The sequence below is a fragment of the Saccharomyces kudriavzevii genome (genome assembly GCF_947243775.1).
Source record: "Saccharomyces kudriavzevii IFO 1802 strain IFO1802 genome assembly, chromosome: 12".
Lineage (NCBI taxonomy): Eukaryota > Fungi > Ascomycota > Saccharomycetes > Saccharomycetales > Saccharomycetaceae > Saccharomyces > Saccharomyces kudriavzevii.
The window spans coordinates 584514-600168 of NC_079283.1; the positions used below are offsets into that span (position 1 = coordinate 584514).

At 41.6% G+C, this 15655-nt stretch overlaps 8 protein-coding genes across 8 annotated transcripts; 5 read left to right on the forward strand and 3 right to left on the reverse strand.

Moving 5' to 3' along the window:
- Positions 1-271: 271 nt before the first annotated feature.
- EST1 (Est1p) lies at positions 272-2242 on the reverse strand (the record flags this gene model as incomplete). Its single annotated transcript, XM_056229854.1, has 1 exon — positions 272-2242. One exon carries the CDS (start codon positions 2240-2242, stop codon positions 272-274), a length of 1971 nt encoding a protein of 656 aa, XP_056083831.1.
- Positions 2243-2504: 262 nt separating this feature from the next.
- On the forward strand, positions 2505-4481 carry TOP3 (DNA topoisomerase 3; the record flags this gene model as incomplete). Its single annotated transcript, XM_056229855.1, has 1 exon — positions 2505-4481. One exon carries the CDS (start codon positions 2505-2507, stop codon positions 4479-4481), a length of 1977 nt encoding a protein of 658 aa, XP_056083832.1.
- Positions 4482-4558: 77 nt separating this feature from the next.
- Positions 4559-4825, reverse strand: SKDI12G2690 (uncharacterized protein; the record flags this gene model as incomplete). Its single annotated transcript, XM_056229856.1, has 1 exon — positions 4559-4825. The coding sequence occupies one exon, from the start codon at positions 4823-4825 to the stop codon at positions 4559-4561; it is 267 nt and encodes an 88-aa protein (XP_056083833.1).
- A 268-nt stretch (positions 4826-5093) lies between these two features.
- THI7 (thiamine transporter THI7) lies at positions 5094-6887 on the forward strand (the record flags this gene model as incomplete). The annotated part of the gene is made up of 1 exon (XM_056229857.1): positions 5094-6887. The coding sequence occupies one exon, from the start codon at positions 5094-5096 to the stop codon at positions 6885-6887; it is 1794 nt and encodes a 597-aa protein (XP_056083834.1).
- Positions 6888-7534: 647 nt separating this feature from the next.
- On the forward strand, positions 7535-8971 carry FAR10 (Far10p; the record flags this gene model as incomplete). The annotated part of the gene is made up of 1 exon (XM_056229858.1): positions 7535-8971. One exon carries the CDS (start codon positions 7535-7537, stop codon positions 8969-8971), a length of 1437 nt encoding a protein of 478 aa, XP_056083835.1.
- A 140-nt stretch (positions 8972-9111) lies between these two features.
- LIP2 (lipoyl(octanoyl) transferase LIP2) lies at positions 9112-10104 on the reverse strand (the record flags this gene model as incomplete). The annotated part of the gene is made up of 1 exon (XM_056229860.1): positions 9112-10104. One exon carries the CDS (start codon positions 10102-10104, stop codon positions 9112-9114), a length of 993 nt encoding a protein of 330 aa, XP_056083836.1.
- A 206-nt stretch (positions 10105-10310) lies between these two features.
- Positions 10311-12938, forward strand: VPS34 (phosphatidylinositol 3-kinase VPS34; the record flags this gene model as incomplete). Its single annotated transcript, XM_056229861.1, has 1 exon — positions 10311-12938. The coding sequence occupies one exon, from the start codon at positions 10311-10313 to the stop codon at positions 12936-12938; it is 2628 nt and encodes an 875-aa protein (XP_056083837.1).
- A 323-nt stretch (positions 12939-13261) lies between these two features.
- On the forward strand, positions 13262-15607 carry CSC1 (Csc1p; the record flags this gene model as incomplete). Its single annotated transcript, XM_056229862.1, has 1 exon — positions 13262-15607. One exon carries the CDS (start codon positions 13262-13264, stop codon positions 15605-15607), a length of 2346 nt encoding a protein of 781 aa, XP_056083838.1.
- Positions 15608-15655: the final 48 nt, after the last annotated feature.

A 15655-nucleotide genomic window follows, 5' to 3' on the forward strand; every position in this document is an offset into this window, starting at 1 on the left:
ATAAAAACCGTTTCGTTCCATGTTTCAGTGGGCTGACAACGACAGGCATGGACGACATCAATTGGTGGCGTCGTAAAAATCTCATCTTAAAATTGTTACTGAAGTACTTCTTTTCTCTAGTATTGCTCGGGTTCAATTAGGCGTGCTTGACACTGGATAATTTACGTCTCCATCCGCATCAGTTGTCTCGTTTGGATACGAGGTAAGACCGGATGACAGAAGACCTGTGACACGCATGTATATCTCTCGTGAGATACTTCGGATTTTTTGACTATAGGAAAGCATTCTTTTTTTTTTTTTCGGGTGATGATTTCCTTTCTCTACGAACATTTGCAAACTGTGCTTCTAATTGTGTCACAGATATTATCTTAGCCCTCTTGTGCAACGATTTATCCGTCTTACGCTCCACCTTTTTTGGCGAAACCGCTCGCACTTGCTGCGGTTTTATGTTTATTTTGAGTGAAATTTCGGATAATGTCATCTGGTGTCTATCCTTGGTTCCTGAGCCTGCTAACTCGAATTTGAATGTACTGGCATTCCATGTAATACCGGCATCATTTTTTTCCAAGAATTTTACACCAGAAAATATGATCGATTTAATCCGCAGAATACATTCTTCTCTGGAAGAAAGTCTCTCATTCGCTGAGGGGCACCCAATTATGTTATTTATCATGTTTGGAGAATTATACACGAGACCATCATTAAAATCTGTCAATGCAAAATTAATGCAAGAAAATTCTCTAAACATAATGTCCTCTTCAAAATAGTAACTTCTTTGCGGTCTGTGATTAGACAAATGCCTTGGACAATTCGATGGATTATTTATCAAATCGTTTAGCAATAAAGCCATTGAAGAACAGAACTCTTTATGTCGATGGGCATATTGCAGAATGGATCTATATGACTTAATCCAACATACAAGCAAACGTATGATCGCTAGATATCGGAAGTCTTCCGTATTTTTTTGCCACGAGGGTTTAATCACTACGTCAATTACATTGGCGATAAAATCGAAGCTCAAATTCAAGAACGAGACTTGACGCTTATTCAAATCTACGTACTTTAACTTACTCCTTTGTCCCTTGCCTTTTTCACCTGTAAACATAAGATCAAAACTTCCCATCATTGCGGCCAAACTCTTGAGTATCACACTAACGTGTTCTGCATGATATTCCAATGCAGCAGCTTGTAGATATTCTCTTTTCAGGCAATAGTTAGGGGCATTTGACGGATTCGATAAATATGGGTTCATGGTATGCTCCAATATAGCTAGAAACTGTAAAACAACACTATTTTCGAACAATAGCCGTTTACTTTTACGGTTTTTTCGAGTATACATCTTTAATTTCTTCATCAATAGCTTTCTTTCCAAGAAATTGGGCGTCAAAATGAGGTTTCTCAAAGTATTCAACGCATGCTTGGACGGAATTCTTACTAGTGAGCCTCTTGCTAATTCGAAAAAGTATAGTGAATATTTTTCGGTAGTCAAGTAAATCTTGGCTAATTGCAAATAAGTATCCCCGACAGATGGCAGACAAAGTGAGGCAATGTTCAGGTACCTAATAGACTTTTCAAAATCTTCGACGCTCTTGAGTTTGCTGGACGGTTTGTCTAGTAGCGTTTTGTAGAAATGTGCGGAACCTAGGTTAATTAAACATCTCTGAAGCGAAATCACAATGGAAAAAGTCAACGGGTTAGTGGCATCCAATACTATTTTTTCGCTAGTTGAAGGTGTTTCCATCGGTTGAACTAGGTTTAATTTAGCGAAAATATCATGCGGAACAACCGTATTCATATCAAATTTCGCGCATAAGCATTCGATGATGCTATAGTAATACTTATGTGTAGTTTTGAAGAAACGGACCATTTTTTTGAAAAAGTTTCTGAACGACCTGAACATTCTCCGGCTATCTAGTTGGATGATATCGTGGAACCAGCACTCGAACCATTGAAATGTAGGTTCGTGGATTTGAAACCACAAAAGTTTCAGCAGCAGTGGTATTACCGCGTCATCGCTGCGTTCATTATTACTAGTATTCTTACGGTACACATTCTCCTGCTTCAGAAGCAGCTCCTCGAGCAACCTGGTAAACTTGTGATGTATGCCGTCTAAGAAACATCTGAACGTGATATATGCGTCTTCATCGTATATCTGGCGTGATTTTAGATGTTCATCTAAATGCGAACGAACATCCTTGAAAAGCGACTTCAGATACTCTTCGTTAACTTCTTCATTATTCATTATCTGCAGAACACATATGTGATCGAGTTACAGAATGAATCTACCGCATTGAGGTCTGGTAATGAATACAAAAATTAGACCATACGTGAATGTTTACGTTTCCGTGTTTCTTGAAATAGGATAATAGCGTGGACGCGAAAATAATAATAACAAAAAAAACAGGCCGATCAATCGGTAAATTTGAACAAAGAGGGCATCGGTTTCGGAGACCAATTCACCCGTACGTATTCTTTGGCGATAGGAAGGTGCAGTATAAATGATAATGAAAGTATTATGTGTCGCAGAGAAGAATTCTATAGCAAAGGCGGTTTCACAGATCTTGGGGGGAGGCAGATCGACTTCGAGGGATTCTGGCTATATGTATGTGAAGAACTATGACTTCATGTTTAGCGGGTTTCCCTTTGCCAGGAATGGGGGTGACTGCGAAGTGACCATGACCAGTGTTGCGGGGCACTTGACGGGCATTGATTTCAGCCATGACTCGCATGGGTGGGGGAAGTGCGCCATCCAGGACTTATTCGATGCGCCACTGGATGAGATCATGAATAACAACCAGAAAAAGATAGCAAGCAACATCAAGCGGGAGGCCAAGAACGCTGATTACCTAATGATATGGACGGATTGCGACCGAGAAGGAGAGTACATAGGCTGGGAGGTATGGCAAGAGGCCAAGAGGGGCAACAGGCGCATACAAGACGACCAGGTGTACCGGGCAGTCTTTTCGCATCTGGAAAGACAACACATATTGCACGCAGCAAGAAACCCAAGCCGATTGGACATGAAGAGCGTCCAGGCCGTGGGGACGCGTATCGAAATCGATCTTCGAGCGGGTGTGACGTTTACCAGGCTTTTGACAGAAACGCTACGAAGCAAGCTAAGAACCCAAAATGCCACAGCTAACGGCGGGGGGAAAAACCGCGGTGGTGGCAAGAACGACTCGCAAGTCGTGTCGTATGGTACGTGCCAGTTTCCGACGCTCGGATTCGTGGTAGACAGGTTTGAAAGAATACGAAATTTTGTTCCCGAGGAGTTCTGGTACATCCAGTTAGTGGTCGATAACAAGGACAGCGGCGGGACGACAACGTTCCAATGGGACAGAGGCCACCTGTTTGATCGCCAGAGCGTGCTTACCTTTTACGAGACATGCATCGAGACCGCGGGCGGCGTGGCCAAAGTGGTGGACCTGAAATCGAAGCCTACGTCAAAGTACAGACCATTGCCCCTAACAACCGTGGAGTTGCAAAAAAACTGTTCTCGATACCTGCGTCTCAATGCCAAACAATCGCTGGACGCGGCAGAAAAGCTGTACCAAAAGGGGTTTATATCCTACCCCAGAACAGAGACCGATACTTTCCCGCAGGCGATGCACCTGAAATCCCTGGTGGAGAAGCAAGCGCAACTAGATCAGCCCGGCGCAGGCGGCAAAACCGCATGGGCATCGTATGCGGCGTCGCTGCTCCTTCCTGAAAGCACAAGCGGTAACAACACCAACAGATTCCAGCTCCCTCGAGGCGGCTCCCACGACGACAAGGCCCACCCTCCCATCCATCCCATCGTCAGCCTGGGACCCGACGCAAATGTCTCGCCCGTGGAAAGAAGAGTATACGAATACGTGGCAAGACACTTCCTGGCATGCTGCTCAGAGGACGCCAAGGGCCAGTCGACGACCCTCGTGTTGGACTGGGCTGGCGAACGATTTTCCTCCTCGGGCCTCGTAGTCCTCCAGAGAAACTTCCTCGACGTCTACCCATGGGCCCGATGGGAAACCACCAAGCAGCTGCCCCGGCTCGACATGGATGCCCTCGTGGACATCGCAAAGGCCGAAATGAAGATGGGCACCACGGCGCCGCCCAAGCCCATGACGGAAAGCGAGCTCATCATCCTCATGGACGCCAACGGCATCGGCACGGATGCCACCATCGCGGAACACATAGACAAGATCCAAGTGCGCAATTACGTCAGGAGCGAAAAGGCGGGCAAAGAAACCTACCTGCTGCCTACCACCCTGGGAGTCTCGCTCGTGCACGGCTTCGAGGCCATCGGCCTCGAAGACTCCTTCGCAAAGCCGTTCCAACGCAGAGAAATGGAGGAAGACCTCAAGAAAATCTGCGACGGTCATGCCTTCAAGGCAGACGTCGTCAAAGACATAGTCGAGAAGTACAGAAAGTACTGGCACAAGACGAATGGCTGCAAGAATACCCTGTTGCAAGTCTATGACCGTGTCAAGGCTTCTATGTAACGGCATTTTTTGCCGCCGTCCGTTTCAACAAACACTTCTCCGCCTATTCGCATGTTCTGGCACACTGCGTATGCGCATTACTGAGCGCAAGGGCATGAGTCGCCCTTCTCGTGCAGTAGTCGCCGCAACAGAAACGCGCGTGCGCCGCGTAAACGCATGCCGGAGCCAGCCCCTACTAACATATCCACGCGCGACAACAAAATGCATACGGAAGGCTTCAGAGAGCCGATGAGCAGCGGATGCATCAAGAAGGCCCATCGGCTCGCAAGGCGCTTGGCAGGAATGGTCGTTTTCTGCAGGTTGCCTTTTATTAGTTTATATGGAAGACGAGAAGATTCATCCATCGGCCTTCTTAATCAGATAATATATCTTATTTGGGTAGTAAAGTAAAAAAAAAAAAAGGAACAGACTAAAAAAAAAGGCGAAAAATTTGCATTCGCTATTGTAGTGCGATTTCTTTTTTCTGTTTGGTATATAGGTGGAAGATATATATCTGTAAAGGCATCGAGACCATTTGTTATCCTTTTCGTATTGTAGAGTTTTATATTGTTCTTCTCGTATCTGCTACAGTATCCAACAAAGGACTCTAGAGCCAATTGCATTCATATCGTCATGAGTTCCGAAACAAAAATTACCAGGTTTTTGAGATTTTTAGAAATTCCTGTCAAAGACAGGGCATCCGTCAGTTTTTTGAAGAACCCCGATTTGCAGCCTATCAAGGCCGTCAACCAGACATGGGGATTCTGGTCTAATTTTGCATACTGGGGTGTTATGTCCTTTTCCGTGGGTACTTGGATTAGTGCCTCATCCGCGTTGGATGTCGGGCTAAGTTATCCGGAGACCATCGGTACGTTTATCGTCGGTGATGTGTTGACCATTGTTTTCACCTTGGCCAACTCGTGTCCAGGTTACGACTGGAAGGTCGGTTTCACCTTGGCCCAGAGATTTGTGTTTGGTATTTACGGTTCTGCCTTCGGTATCATCATCAGAATTCTGATGAGTATCGTCAATTACGGTTCCAACGCTTGGTTGGGTGGTCTTTGTATCAACATGATCCTGGACTCCTGGTCTCACCACTACCTGCACTTGCCCAACACTCTGACTTCGAAAGTGGCCATGACCACCAAGGAATTGATCGGGTTCATTATTTTCCACATCCTCACTGCATTCTGCTACTTGATGAAACCTTACCACATGAACTACATTTTAATCTGGTCCTGTGTCGCTACTTTCTTCTCCATGTTGGGTATTGTGATCTACTTGACCAAGCACGCCGGCGGTGTGGGTGACCTGTTCACCTCCACTGAATCCACCGCGACTGGCTCCACCAAGGCCTGGGCTTGGGTTTATATGATCTCGTACTGGTTCGGTTCCGTCTCTCCCGGTTCCACCAACCAGAGTGATTACTCCAGGTTCGGCTCCTCCAATTGGGCCATCTGGGCCGGTACTATCTGTGCCCTGTTGATTCCAACAACTTTGATTCCAGTTTTCGGTGTCATCGGTGCTTCCACTTGTACCAAACTGTACGGTGAGCCATTTTGGATGCCCATGGATATCTTCGACTACTGGTTGAAATCTAACTATTCTGCAGGCGCTCGTGCGGGTGCGTTCTTCTGCGGTGTTTCCTTTGTCATGTCCCAGATGTCGTACACCATCTCCAACTGTGGGTTCGCCAGTGGCATGGATTTGGCCGGTCTGCTGCCCAGGTACGTCGATATCAAGAGAGGTGCTCTTTTCGCTGCAGTTGTCTCCTGGGCCTGTTTGCCATGGAACTTCTACAACTCCTCCTCTACTTTCTTGACTGTCATGAGTTCTTTCGGTGTCGTGATGACCCCTATCATCTCTGTTATGATCTGTGATAACTTCTTGATCAGAAAGAGACAGTACTCCATTACCAATGCCTTTATTCTAAAGGGTGAATACTACTTTACCAAGGGTGTCAACTGGAGAGCTATCATTGCCTGGGTCTGTGGTATGGCCCCCGGTTTACCTGGTATTGCTTGGGAAGTCAACAACGACTATTTCCACAACACCGGTATTGTCAACTTCTTCTACGGTGACTCCTTCTTCTCGTTTTTGATTTCCTTCTTCGTCTACTGGGGTCTATGCATTTTCTTCCCATTCAAGATCACTGTAGGACACGATGACAAGGACTACTATGGCGCCTTTACCGACGAAGAGGCAAGAAAGAAGGGCATGGTTCCATTCAGTGAAATCTCTGAAGAAGAGGTCCATGCCTACACGTTGGGCGAGGGTTACACCACCGGTCACGAATATAAGCCTGATGGATTTGACGATGAAGTACCGGACCTGGTCAAAACTAGTTCCGAAAACACCAACGAGTTCGAAATAGTTCAGCATGCTGAAAAGCAATCCTCCACTACCACCACTGAAAAAGCTAACTAACTAGTGGAAAAACCAATCATAAAAAAAAAATACCATAAAATATCAAAGAAAAAAATCTCTCCCCTTCTCTTAATAGCTCTCAGCACTAATTTATTCTCAACTGCGAGATTTTTTCTTCATTCACTTTTTTTTATATTTAAAAACAATGGCTTTTTTCTCATCTATAACATGTACACTAGATATACTATAATTCAAGATAAATTGGAAGGTAGAACAAAGAAACAACCGGAGATGCATCGTCATGTTCGGAAAAGAAGGACGGCATATGATCTATGATGTACGTGTTTTACTCTTGTCAATCTTGCAATAAGGGCAATGCCTTCTGCAGCATTCAATATTATGCTAAGGGGCTGCGTGGCCCAAACCGAAATTTCTCAAAGAACAATTTGCCCTCACCATCTTCTTTTTCCTCATTTATGGTTCTCTCTGAATAATTTCGTCATTCACCATCTACTCTTGGTCCGATCTTTGTGCTGCTTGACTTTTGAAATTTTACTTGTTTACAACGACGGAAAGTAAATCGAAATTTCATTCTTGAGACTCACAAACGCTACGTGGACACAAAATACTGACCTGTATAACAACGTCACCCCTAGTAGAAGGCCTGTCGTTGGTTAGATTGAAATTTATAGATATAATCAAGTCCAATGACTGGCTCTGGACCTTTCCTCAATAACGGGGAGCATCCCAGCTCTCCAGACAAGCAACACATAGGAAATAACAGCATACCCGAAAATACAAAGCCCATTAACGGATCCAACAACTCATCCAAGAGGCCAGTAGAGAAACACGATAAGAGGATAACAGATTCCTCAAAAAATTTTCTTCCGCATAACATATCAAGAACTCCAAGGAGAAAGTATACGTACATTCTAGTCCTCACATCACTAAACGGGACTTTCGAAAGCAAACACATAGTGATACCATTCAAACCAGATGGTTTGAAATTGGGGAGACCTGTCGCTAACAGCAACAATAACTCCAGTTCATCACTCAGGGGCGGCAAGAGACTAGATTCACACACTTTTTCCCAAGTGAGGTCTGACAATGGTAATTTCGATTCAAGAGTGCTCTCTAGAAACCATGCATTGTTAAGCTGCGACCCCGTAACGGGGAAAGTGTATATAAGAGATTTGAAGTCTAGTAACGGTACGTTCATCAACGGAAAGAGAATTGGCTCAAATGATGTAGAAGTTAAAGTCGGCGACGTAATAGATCTGGGAACCGATATAGATACAAAGATCGAGCATCGAAAGATAAGCGCAACAGTGGAAGAGCTATTCATACAGCCTTTACTAGAATCAGAGACTTTTGAAGATGATGATAGTGATGATTGTGGTACAATTTCTAAAAGAGAAGAGGCTGCTGCTATTTCAAGCTACATATACGGCGATTCCAACAACTTAGAACTGGAAGAAGTTATTCTGGGTTCTGATACAGAAATACTTAGTGGGATCTTCATCAATAATTGCATTGGTACGAGCGCCACCTTATCTAATGTTATCAAGACCTTAGCGACAGAAATTGCATTCTCCAAATACGATAATTCTAAACTACAATCCACGGAGGGATTCTTAATCAATTATACAACTCACTTGGAGTATACAAACAAGCTGCTGGTGGAAAGAAATGATCAGCAACTGGTAAAGTTACAAAACGGATTGAGAAGGAACCTATCAGAAAAATATGAAAAAATCATTGAACAAAACAGAAATCAAATTAAACAACTGGAAAGAGATCATATGTTCTTCAAAAAATCCTTCGAAGTGAAAAAAAGAAGAAATAACGAGAAACAAAAAAACATGGAAAGGGAAATAGAAGATCTAAAGACCAGGCTAGAAGTTGAACGATACAAGAATTCACAAATACTGAAGAAGAACAAAATAAAAGAACAAGAACTCTCAACTGCATCCAAGAAAAAGAACCACGTGCATGACGCGAAAAGTGTTTCAAGCATAAATCCCAATGGTGTTGACAAATTTAACATAAAAAAACAAATAAATGATCATTTTGCGTTATTGACATTCGGGACTATTTCTATCGGGATCATAGCTATTGTGTTTAAGTTCTTCACTCCAAGCTAGCATCCTAAATATTAAATATATAATCCCGCGTTCTCGATGTCAAAGGCTAATATATATATACATACGCATATGTGTAACAGATATTCACACTTAAAAATTATAAGCATTGTTTCACCTCAAGGAAGCACAGCAGCCATCATTCACTTCACTGGTTGTTTTTTCAAAGTACCGATGTCATCAACTTGCATTCTTTCTAGAGTCTTTATCCCCAGCAGCTTGCTTAATTCCTTGACGAAGCTAACTGCAATACTTTGTACATCAACGGCAGCATCAGGTCGCTGGTCCTTGATTGAAGTAGTTGGTGTGTTTTTCAAACCGCACATTTCAAAATTGTTCATATACGATAAATCTGTATTTACATTTATTGCTACCCCATGCGATGTTATAGAGCGCCTGACGTGTATCCCAATGCTGGCGATTTTCTTTTTGCCATTTTCAACCCAAACTCCTGTTTCCTTCGTCGTTAAAGCATTCAAGCTCAAGGGCTCACAAGAACCGTTGCCCATCTTAGTGTTATTCAATGTTTTGATGGTGGCCTGTTCAATGCATGAAACCAAACATTTTGCAGGAAAACTGTGAAATGTTTTCAAATCCAAGATTATGTAAATAACTATTTGACCAGGTCCATGAAAAGTTACTTGTCCACCTCTTTCAAGCTGAAAAAACTTTGGCTTTGGGTTTCCCTTTTGCGTTTCCGGGATGAAACTTTCATAGGCTGCCATTTGATTTGGCGTCATAGTTTTCTTAATCCTCTTTCCTCCAGTATAAGTTGGTTCAAACTCAAATGTTAATACTATTGGATTGGGTTTCATTGCCATAATTTTGTCTAGTATCCTTTTTTCGTTATCATTTATCGTTACAGTACCTTTGTATTCTTCATCCAATTGAATTAATTTTCTCTCAATCTTGGATTGGATGTCCTTAATATCTAAATTGGCTCTGACCAGCTTCTCTTGTATCTCTAATCCTTCTTGAAAGGGTATTCTTTGCGTGAATTGTAGATGTCTAAGAGTTTGCGCCGATGGCTTTATGGGATTAGTCATTTCTTTGAGGGCAAAGGAATGCGTGCTAAAACACTGTCGCCTATAGACATTTAAGGTTCTATACGCAGACTGATAAATATATCTCGACATGGATTGGGGTTCCAGATAGTAACTTTATTGAACCTTAATACGCGAATTTCTTCTATGCATGCTTTCAATAAAGCGAACACAGGTACTCATGCGGTATAAGAAGATCCGATAGCAAACATTTTTTCAACAAGAGTTCAAATCGAAACAAAGGCAAAGTATAACAGAAAAACAAGCAACGGTTCAAGGAAACGGCTTCACTTCTCTCAATGTCGGTGAATAATATAGCATTCTGTGTATCGCAGGACTTGGATATTCCCTTAAAAGTGAAAATCAAGTCCCTGGAGGGACAGAAGGAACTGTTGAAACCATCACAGAAAATCCTGAATCCAGAATTGTTACTGGTAGCATCCAATCTGTTTTCCTGTAGTGACTTGGTTGTATCAATGCAGGTATTTGATAAGGAAAGAAACAGAAATTTAACTCTTCCGATATTCACGCCGTATATTCCTTTCAAAAACTCTAGAACGTGGGATTTTTGGTTGACTTTGCCCATCCGCATCAAGCAGCTTACCTTCAGCAGTCATTTACGTATTGTTCTGTGGGAATATAACGGATCTAAGCAGGTTCCTTTTTTCAATTTGGAAACAAGCATCTTCAATCCTACGGATTGTGCGTTAAAGAGGGGGTTTGAATCATTGAAGTTTTCCTACGATGTCATTGACCACTGTGAAGTAGTCACTGATAACAAAGACCAAGAAAATTTGAACAAATACTTTCAAGGCGAATTTACGAGGCTTCCTTGGCTTGATGAAATCACCATAAGCAAATTGAGGAAACGACGAGAGAAGAGGACTTGGCCTCAGGGTATTTTCGTACTAAATTTAGAATTTCCCATGTTGGAGCTTCCTGTTGTATTCACTGAAAGGGAAATCATGAACACTCAAATGAACATTCCAACTTTGAAGAACAATCCTGGGTTGAGCACAGACCTACGAGAATCAAATAGGAATGACCCTCAATTAAAAATCTCTCTGGGGGACAAATATCATTCCACACTGAAGTTCTACGATCCTGATCAACCCAATAATGATCCAATAGAAGAAAAGTATAGAAGGTTGGAAAGAGCATCAAAGAATGCAAACTTAGACAAGCAAGTGAAACCTGATATTAAGAAAAGGGATTACTTGAATAAAATCATCAACTATCCTCCAGGTACTAAATTGACAGCTCATGAGAAGGGTTCCATATGGAAGTATAGGTATTATCTTATGAATAATAAAAAAGCGCTGACAAAATTGTTACAGAGCACAAATTTGAGAGAAGAATCAGAAAGAATAGAAGTTTTGGAATTAATGGATTCATGGGCGGAAATTGATATAGACGATGCCTTAGAGCTATTAGGCTCCACATTCAAAAATCTTTCAGTAAGATCATATGCCGTGAATCGATTAAAAAAAGCATCTGACAAGGAACTCGAACTTTATTTACTACAATTAGTAGAAGCGGTCTGTTTCGAAAATCTCTCTACATTTTCTGACAAATCTAACAGTGAATTTACCATTGTAGATGCAGTATCTTCGCAAAAGCTTTCGGGAGACTCTATGTTACTATCCGCATCGCATGCCAATCAGAAACTATTAAAGTCCATTTCAAGCGGGTCGGAAACCTCTGGAACTGAATCACTACCCATTGTTATCTCACCTTTGGCTGAATTTTTGATTAGGAGAGCGTTGGTGAACGCTCGATTAGGAAATTTTTTCTACTGGTATTTAAAGTCAGAATCTGAAGACAAACCTTATCTGGATCAGATTTTGAATTCCTTCTGGAGTAGACTAGACAAGAAGTCTAGGGATACGCTAAACGATCAAATCAGACTAATAAATATACTTCGGGAATGTTGTGAAGTCATTAAGAGATTAAAGGATACTACAGCTAAAAAGATGGAGTTGCTAGTACATCTGTTAGAGACGAAAGTTAAGCCGCTCGTCAAAGTACGACCAATCGCTCTACCACTAGACCCCGACGTGCTGATATGGGACGTTTGCCCTGAAACATCAAAGGTATTTAAAAGTTCTTTATCACCATTGAAAATAACATTCAAAACGACCTTGAACAGACCATACCACTTGATGTTCAAAGTTGGTGATGACTTAAGACAAGATCAATTGGTAGTACAGATCATAAGTTTAATGAATGAATTGTTAAAGAATGAAAATGTAGACCTGAAATTGACACCATACAAGATTTTAGCCACCGGACCACAGGAGGGCGCCATAGAATTCATTCCTAACGATACGTTGGCCAGTATACTAAGCAAACACCACGGTATTCTTGGTTATCTCAAGCTTCACTACCCCGATGAAAACACAGCATTGGGCGTACAGGACTGGGTTTTAGACAACTTTGTCAAATCTTGTGCTGGTTATTGTGTTATTACATATATTCTAGGTGTGGGTGATAGACATTTGGATAACTTATTAATCACTCCAGATGGGCACTTCTTTCATGCAGATTTTGGTTACATTTTGGGCCAGGACCCTAAACCCTTTCCACCATTGATGAAACTGCCCCCTCAAATTATAGAGGCGTTTGGGGGTGCAGAATCATCAAATTACGACAAATTTCGTAGCTACTGCTTCGTAGCGTATTCAATATTAAGAAGAAATGCGGGATTGATCTTGAATCTATTCGAACTAATGAAGACATCAAACATACCGGACATCAGAGTAGATCCGAATGGTGCCATTTTACGTGTAAGAGAAAGATTTAATTTGAACATGTCCGAAGAAGACGCCACGGTGCATTTCCAGAATCTTATCAATGACAGTGTTAATGCTTTACTGCCCATCGTAATCGACCATTTACATAACCTCGCCCAATATTGGCGGGCCTGATTAATAGATTGATAAGTAGTGCATTGCAGCTCTTCGCTTATTTCACTTTACTCATCAAGATCATATACATAGCGCTCCAGTATAAATCCTTTAATAGAAATAAGTTCACTTTGTGTCTGATTTTGCAGTTTCTCTTTTGATACTAGAAAATGACTAAAACTTTTTCATGATCTTGCAAAAAAAAAAAAAACGCCTGCCCCTAATAGAGCATGAATAATCATATGAATAGAAAAACTCAACACTTTAACGAAATAACGGATATGAAAACTGACAAACGAGGGTAGTGTTGAATGCTTTTTGTGAGCACAATAGAATAGTACTGGATGTCATCATATATCGGAAACCTCATGTCGGCAGCGTCATATCTTGATGCACTACCAGATGAGCCTCACGATTTTAGAAAACCCACCGCCAAGGTGGTCACAACGCAACTGACCATTGCTACTTCATTAGGGTTATTTGCTTTGCTCTCGTTCTCAATTCTGTTAAAGAAGTGGCCAAGGTTATATGCAAGCAGAAGATATAAAGATGAAGGCAATCTCCGGTTACCATCTTGGAACCAGTCAAGCTTATTTGGTTGGCTAACAGTGTTGTATAAAATACGAGATGAACAGATCCTGGAATACGCAGGTTTAGATGCATATGTGTTCTTGAGATTTTTCAAAATGTGCATTAGGTTACTGTCTGTTTTTTGCTTCTTTTCCATATGTGTTATATCTCCAGTGAGATATCATTTTACTGGAAGAATTGACGATGGCAACGATGATGATGATGATAATTATTTCATGCATCTAGTGAAAAGAATTGTGGATGGAAGTGGCGATGGTGATAACCACTCAGCTCCCGAACGTACAAATGTGTACCTTTGGATGTATGTCATATTCACGTACTTTTTCACTTTTATAGCTATTAAAATGGCAGTCGCCGAGACAAAGCATGTTGTAAATACTAGGCAAGCTTACCTTGGTAAGCAGAACACCATTACCGACAGAACGATTCGGCTGTCGGGCATCCCAATAGAGCTTCGTGATTCGGAAGCTTTAAAGACCAGAATTGAACAATTAAAAATCGGTACCGTTTCATCGATCACTATTTGTCGAGAATGGGGTCCCTTGAATGAATTATTTCATTGCCGAAAGAACATTCTAAAAAACTTGGAACTAAAGTATGCAGAATGCCCTAGGGAGTTACGTACTCGACAGCCAAACGCGGAAAACTACCACTTACTAGGATCTCAGCAAGCAGGTGGCCCTTCACACGAGGAAAATATCTCATCAAACAATATTAATGAGGACGATGGTATCCTGTATTCTCAAATTTCCCTTGGTGAAAGACCAAAAATGAAAATTGGGTATCGTGGTATTTTTGGGAAGGAAGTAGATGCTATAGAATATCTCGAACAGCAGTTAAAGTTCATTGACTCAGAAATCATTGAGGCGAGAAAGCAACACTATTCTGCAACACCTACGGCGTTTGTAACAATGGATTCCGTTGCTAATGCACAGATGGCAGCGCAAGCAGTGCTAGATCCTAGGGTACATTACTTCATAACCAGATTGGCCCCTGCTCCTCATGACATCAAATGGGACCATGTCTGTCTTTCCAGAAAAGATCGGTTAACAAAAGTTTATTCCACTACTGTATTTATAGGGCTATCGAGCTTGTTTTTGGTCATTCCTGTGTCATATTTAGCCACATTGCTTAATTTGAAGACCCTTTCCAAATTCTGGCCAAGTATGGGGCAGTTGTTGAAAGATCATCAATGGGCCGCTAACATTGTAACAGGATTATTGCCAACGTATATTTTCACGCTGCTTAACTTTGGCATTCCTTACTTTTATGAATATTTGACTTCCTATCAAGGGTTAGTATCATATAGCGAGGAGGAAATCTCACTTGTTTCCAAAAATTTCTTTTACATTTTTGTTAACCTTTTCTTAGTTTTCACATTAGCAGGTACCGCATCTAACTATTGGGCATACCTCAGTGATACTACAAAAATTGCTTATCAACTTGCTACATCAGTAAAGGAGTTCTCATTATTTTATGTCGATCTAATTATATTGCAAGGTATTGGTATGTTTCCCTTCAAACTGCTTTTAGTCGGTAGTTTGATTGGCTTTCCATTGGTGAAAATCAAAGCTAAAACCCCAAGGCAACGGAATGAACTCTACAATCCGCCGATATTCAATTTTGGACTACAATTACCACAGCCAATTCTAATTCTGATTATAACACTGATTTATAGTGTAATGAGTACAAAAATTTTGACATCGGGCTTGGCGTATTTCATAATCGGATTCTATGTTTACAAGTATCAATTGATTTTTGCTACGGATCATTTGCCCCATTCCACAGGGAAAGTATGGCCACTAATCTTTAGAAGAATTATTGTGGGATTGCTATTATTTCAATTGACCATGACAGGAACACTGGCAGGATTCGAAGGAGGATGGGTTTTGTCATCCTGTCTTTTCCCACTACCAGTGATGACATTATGCTTCCTATACGACTTCGAAAAGAACTATTTGCCCTTATCACAATATATTGCATTGAGTTCAATTCGAGAATACGAAAGGGACAATTCTACGGTTAACTCCACCAGTGAGGAGGAGTCATATGCATATCCTTACGCTGTAAGTGAATTAGAGGGTCCAATGTTGGACTGAGACATAAAAAGAGTATTTGTATATTTATATACTTTGTTGCAGGAATAC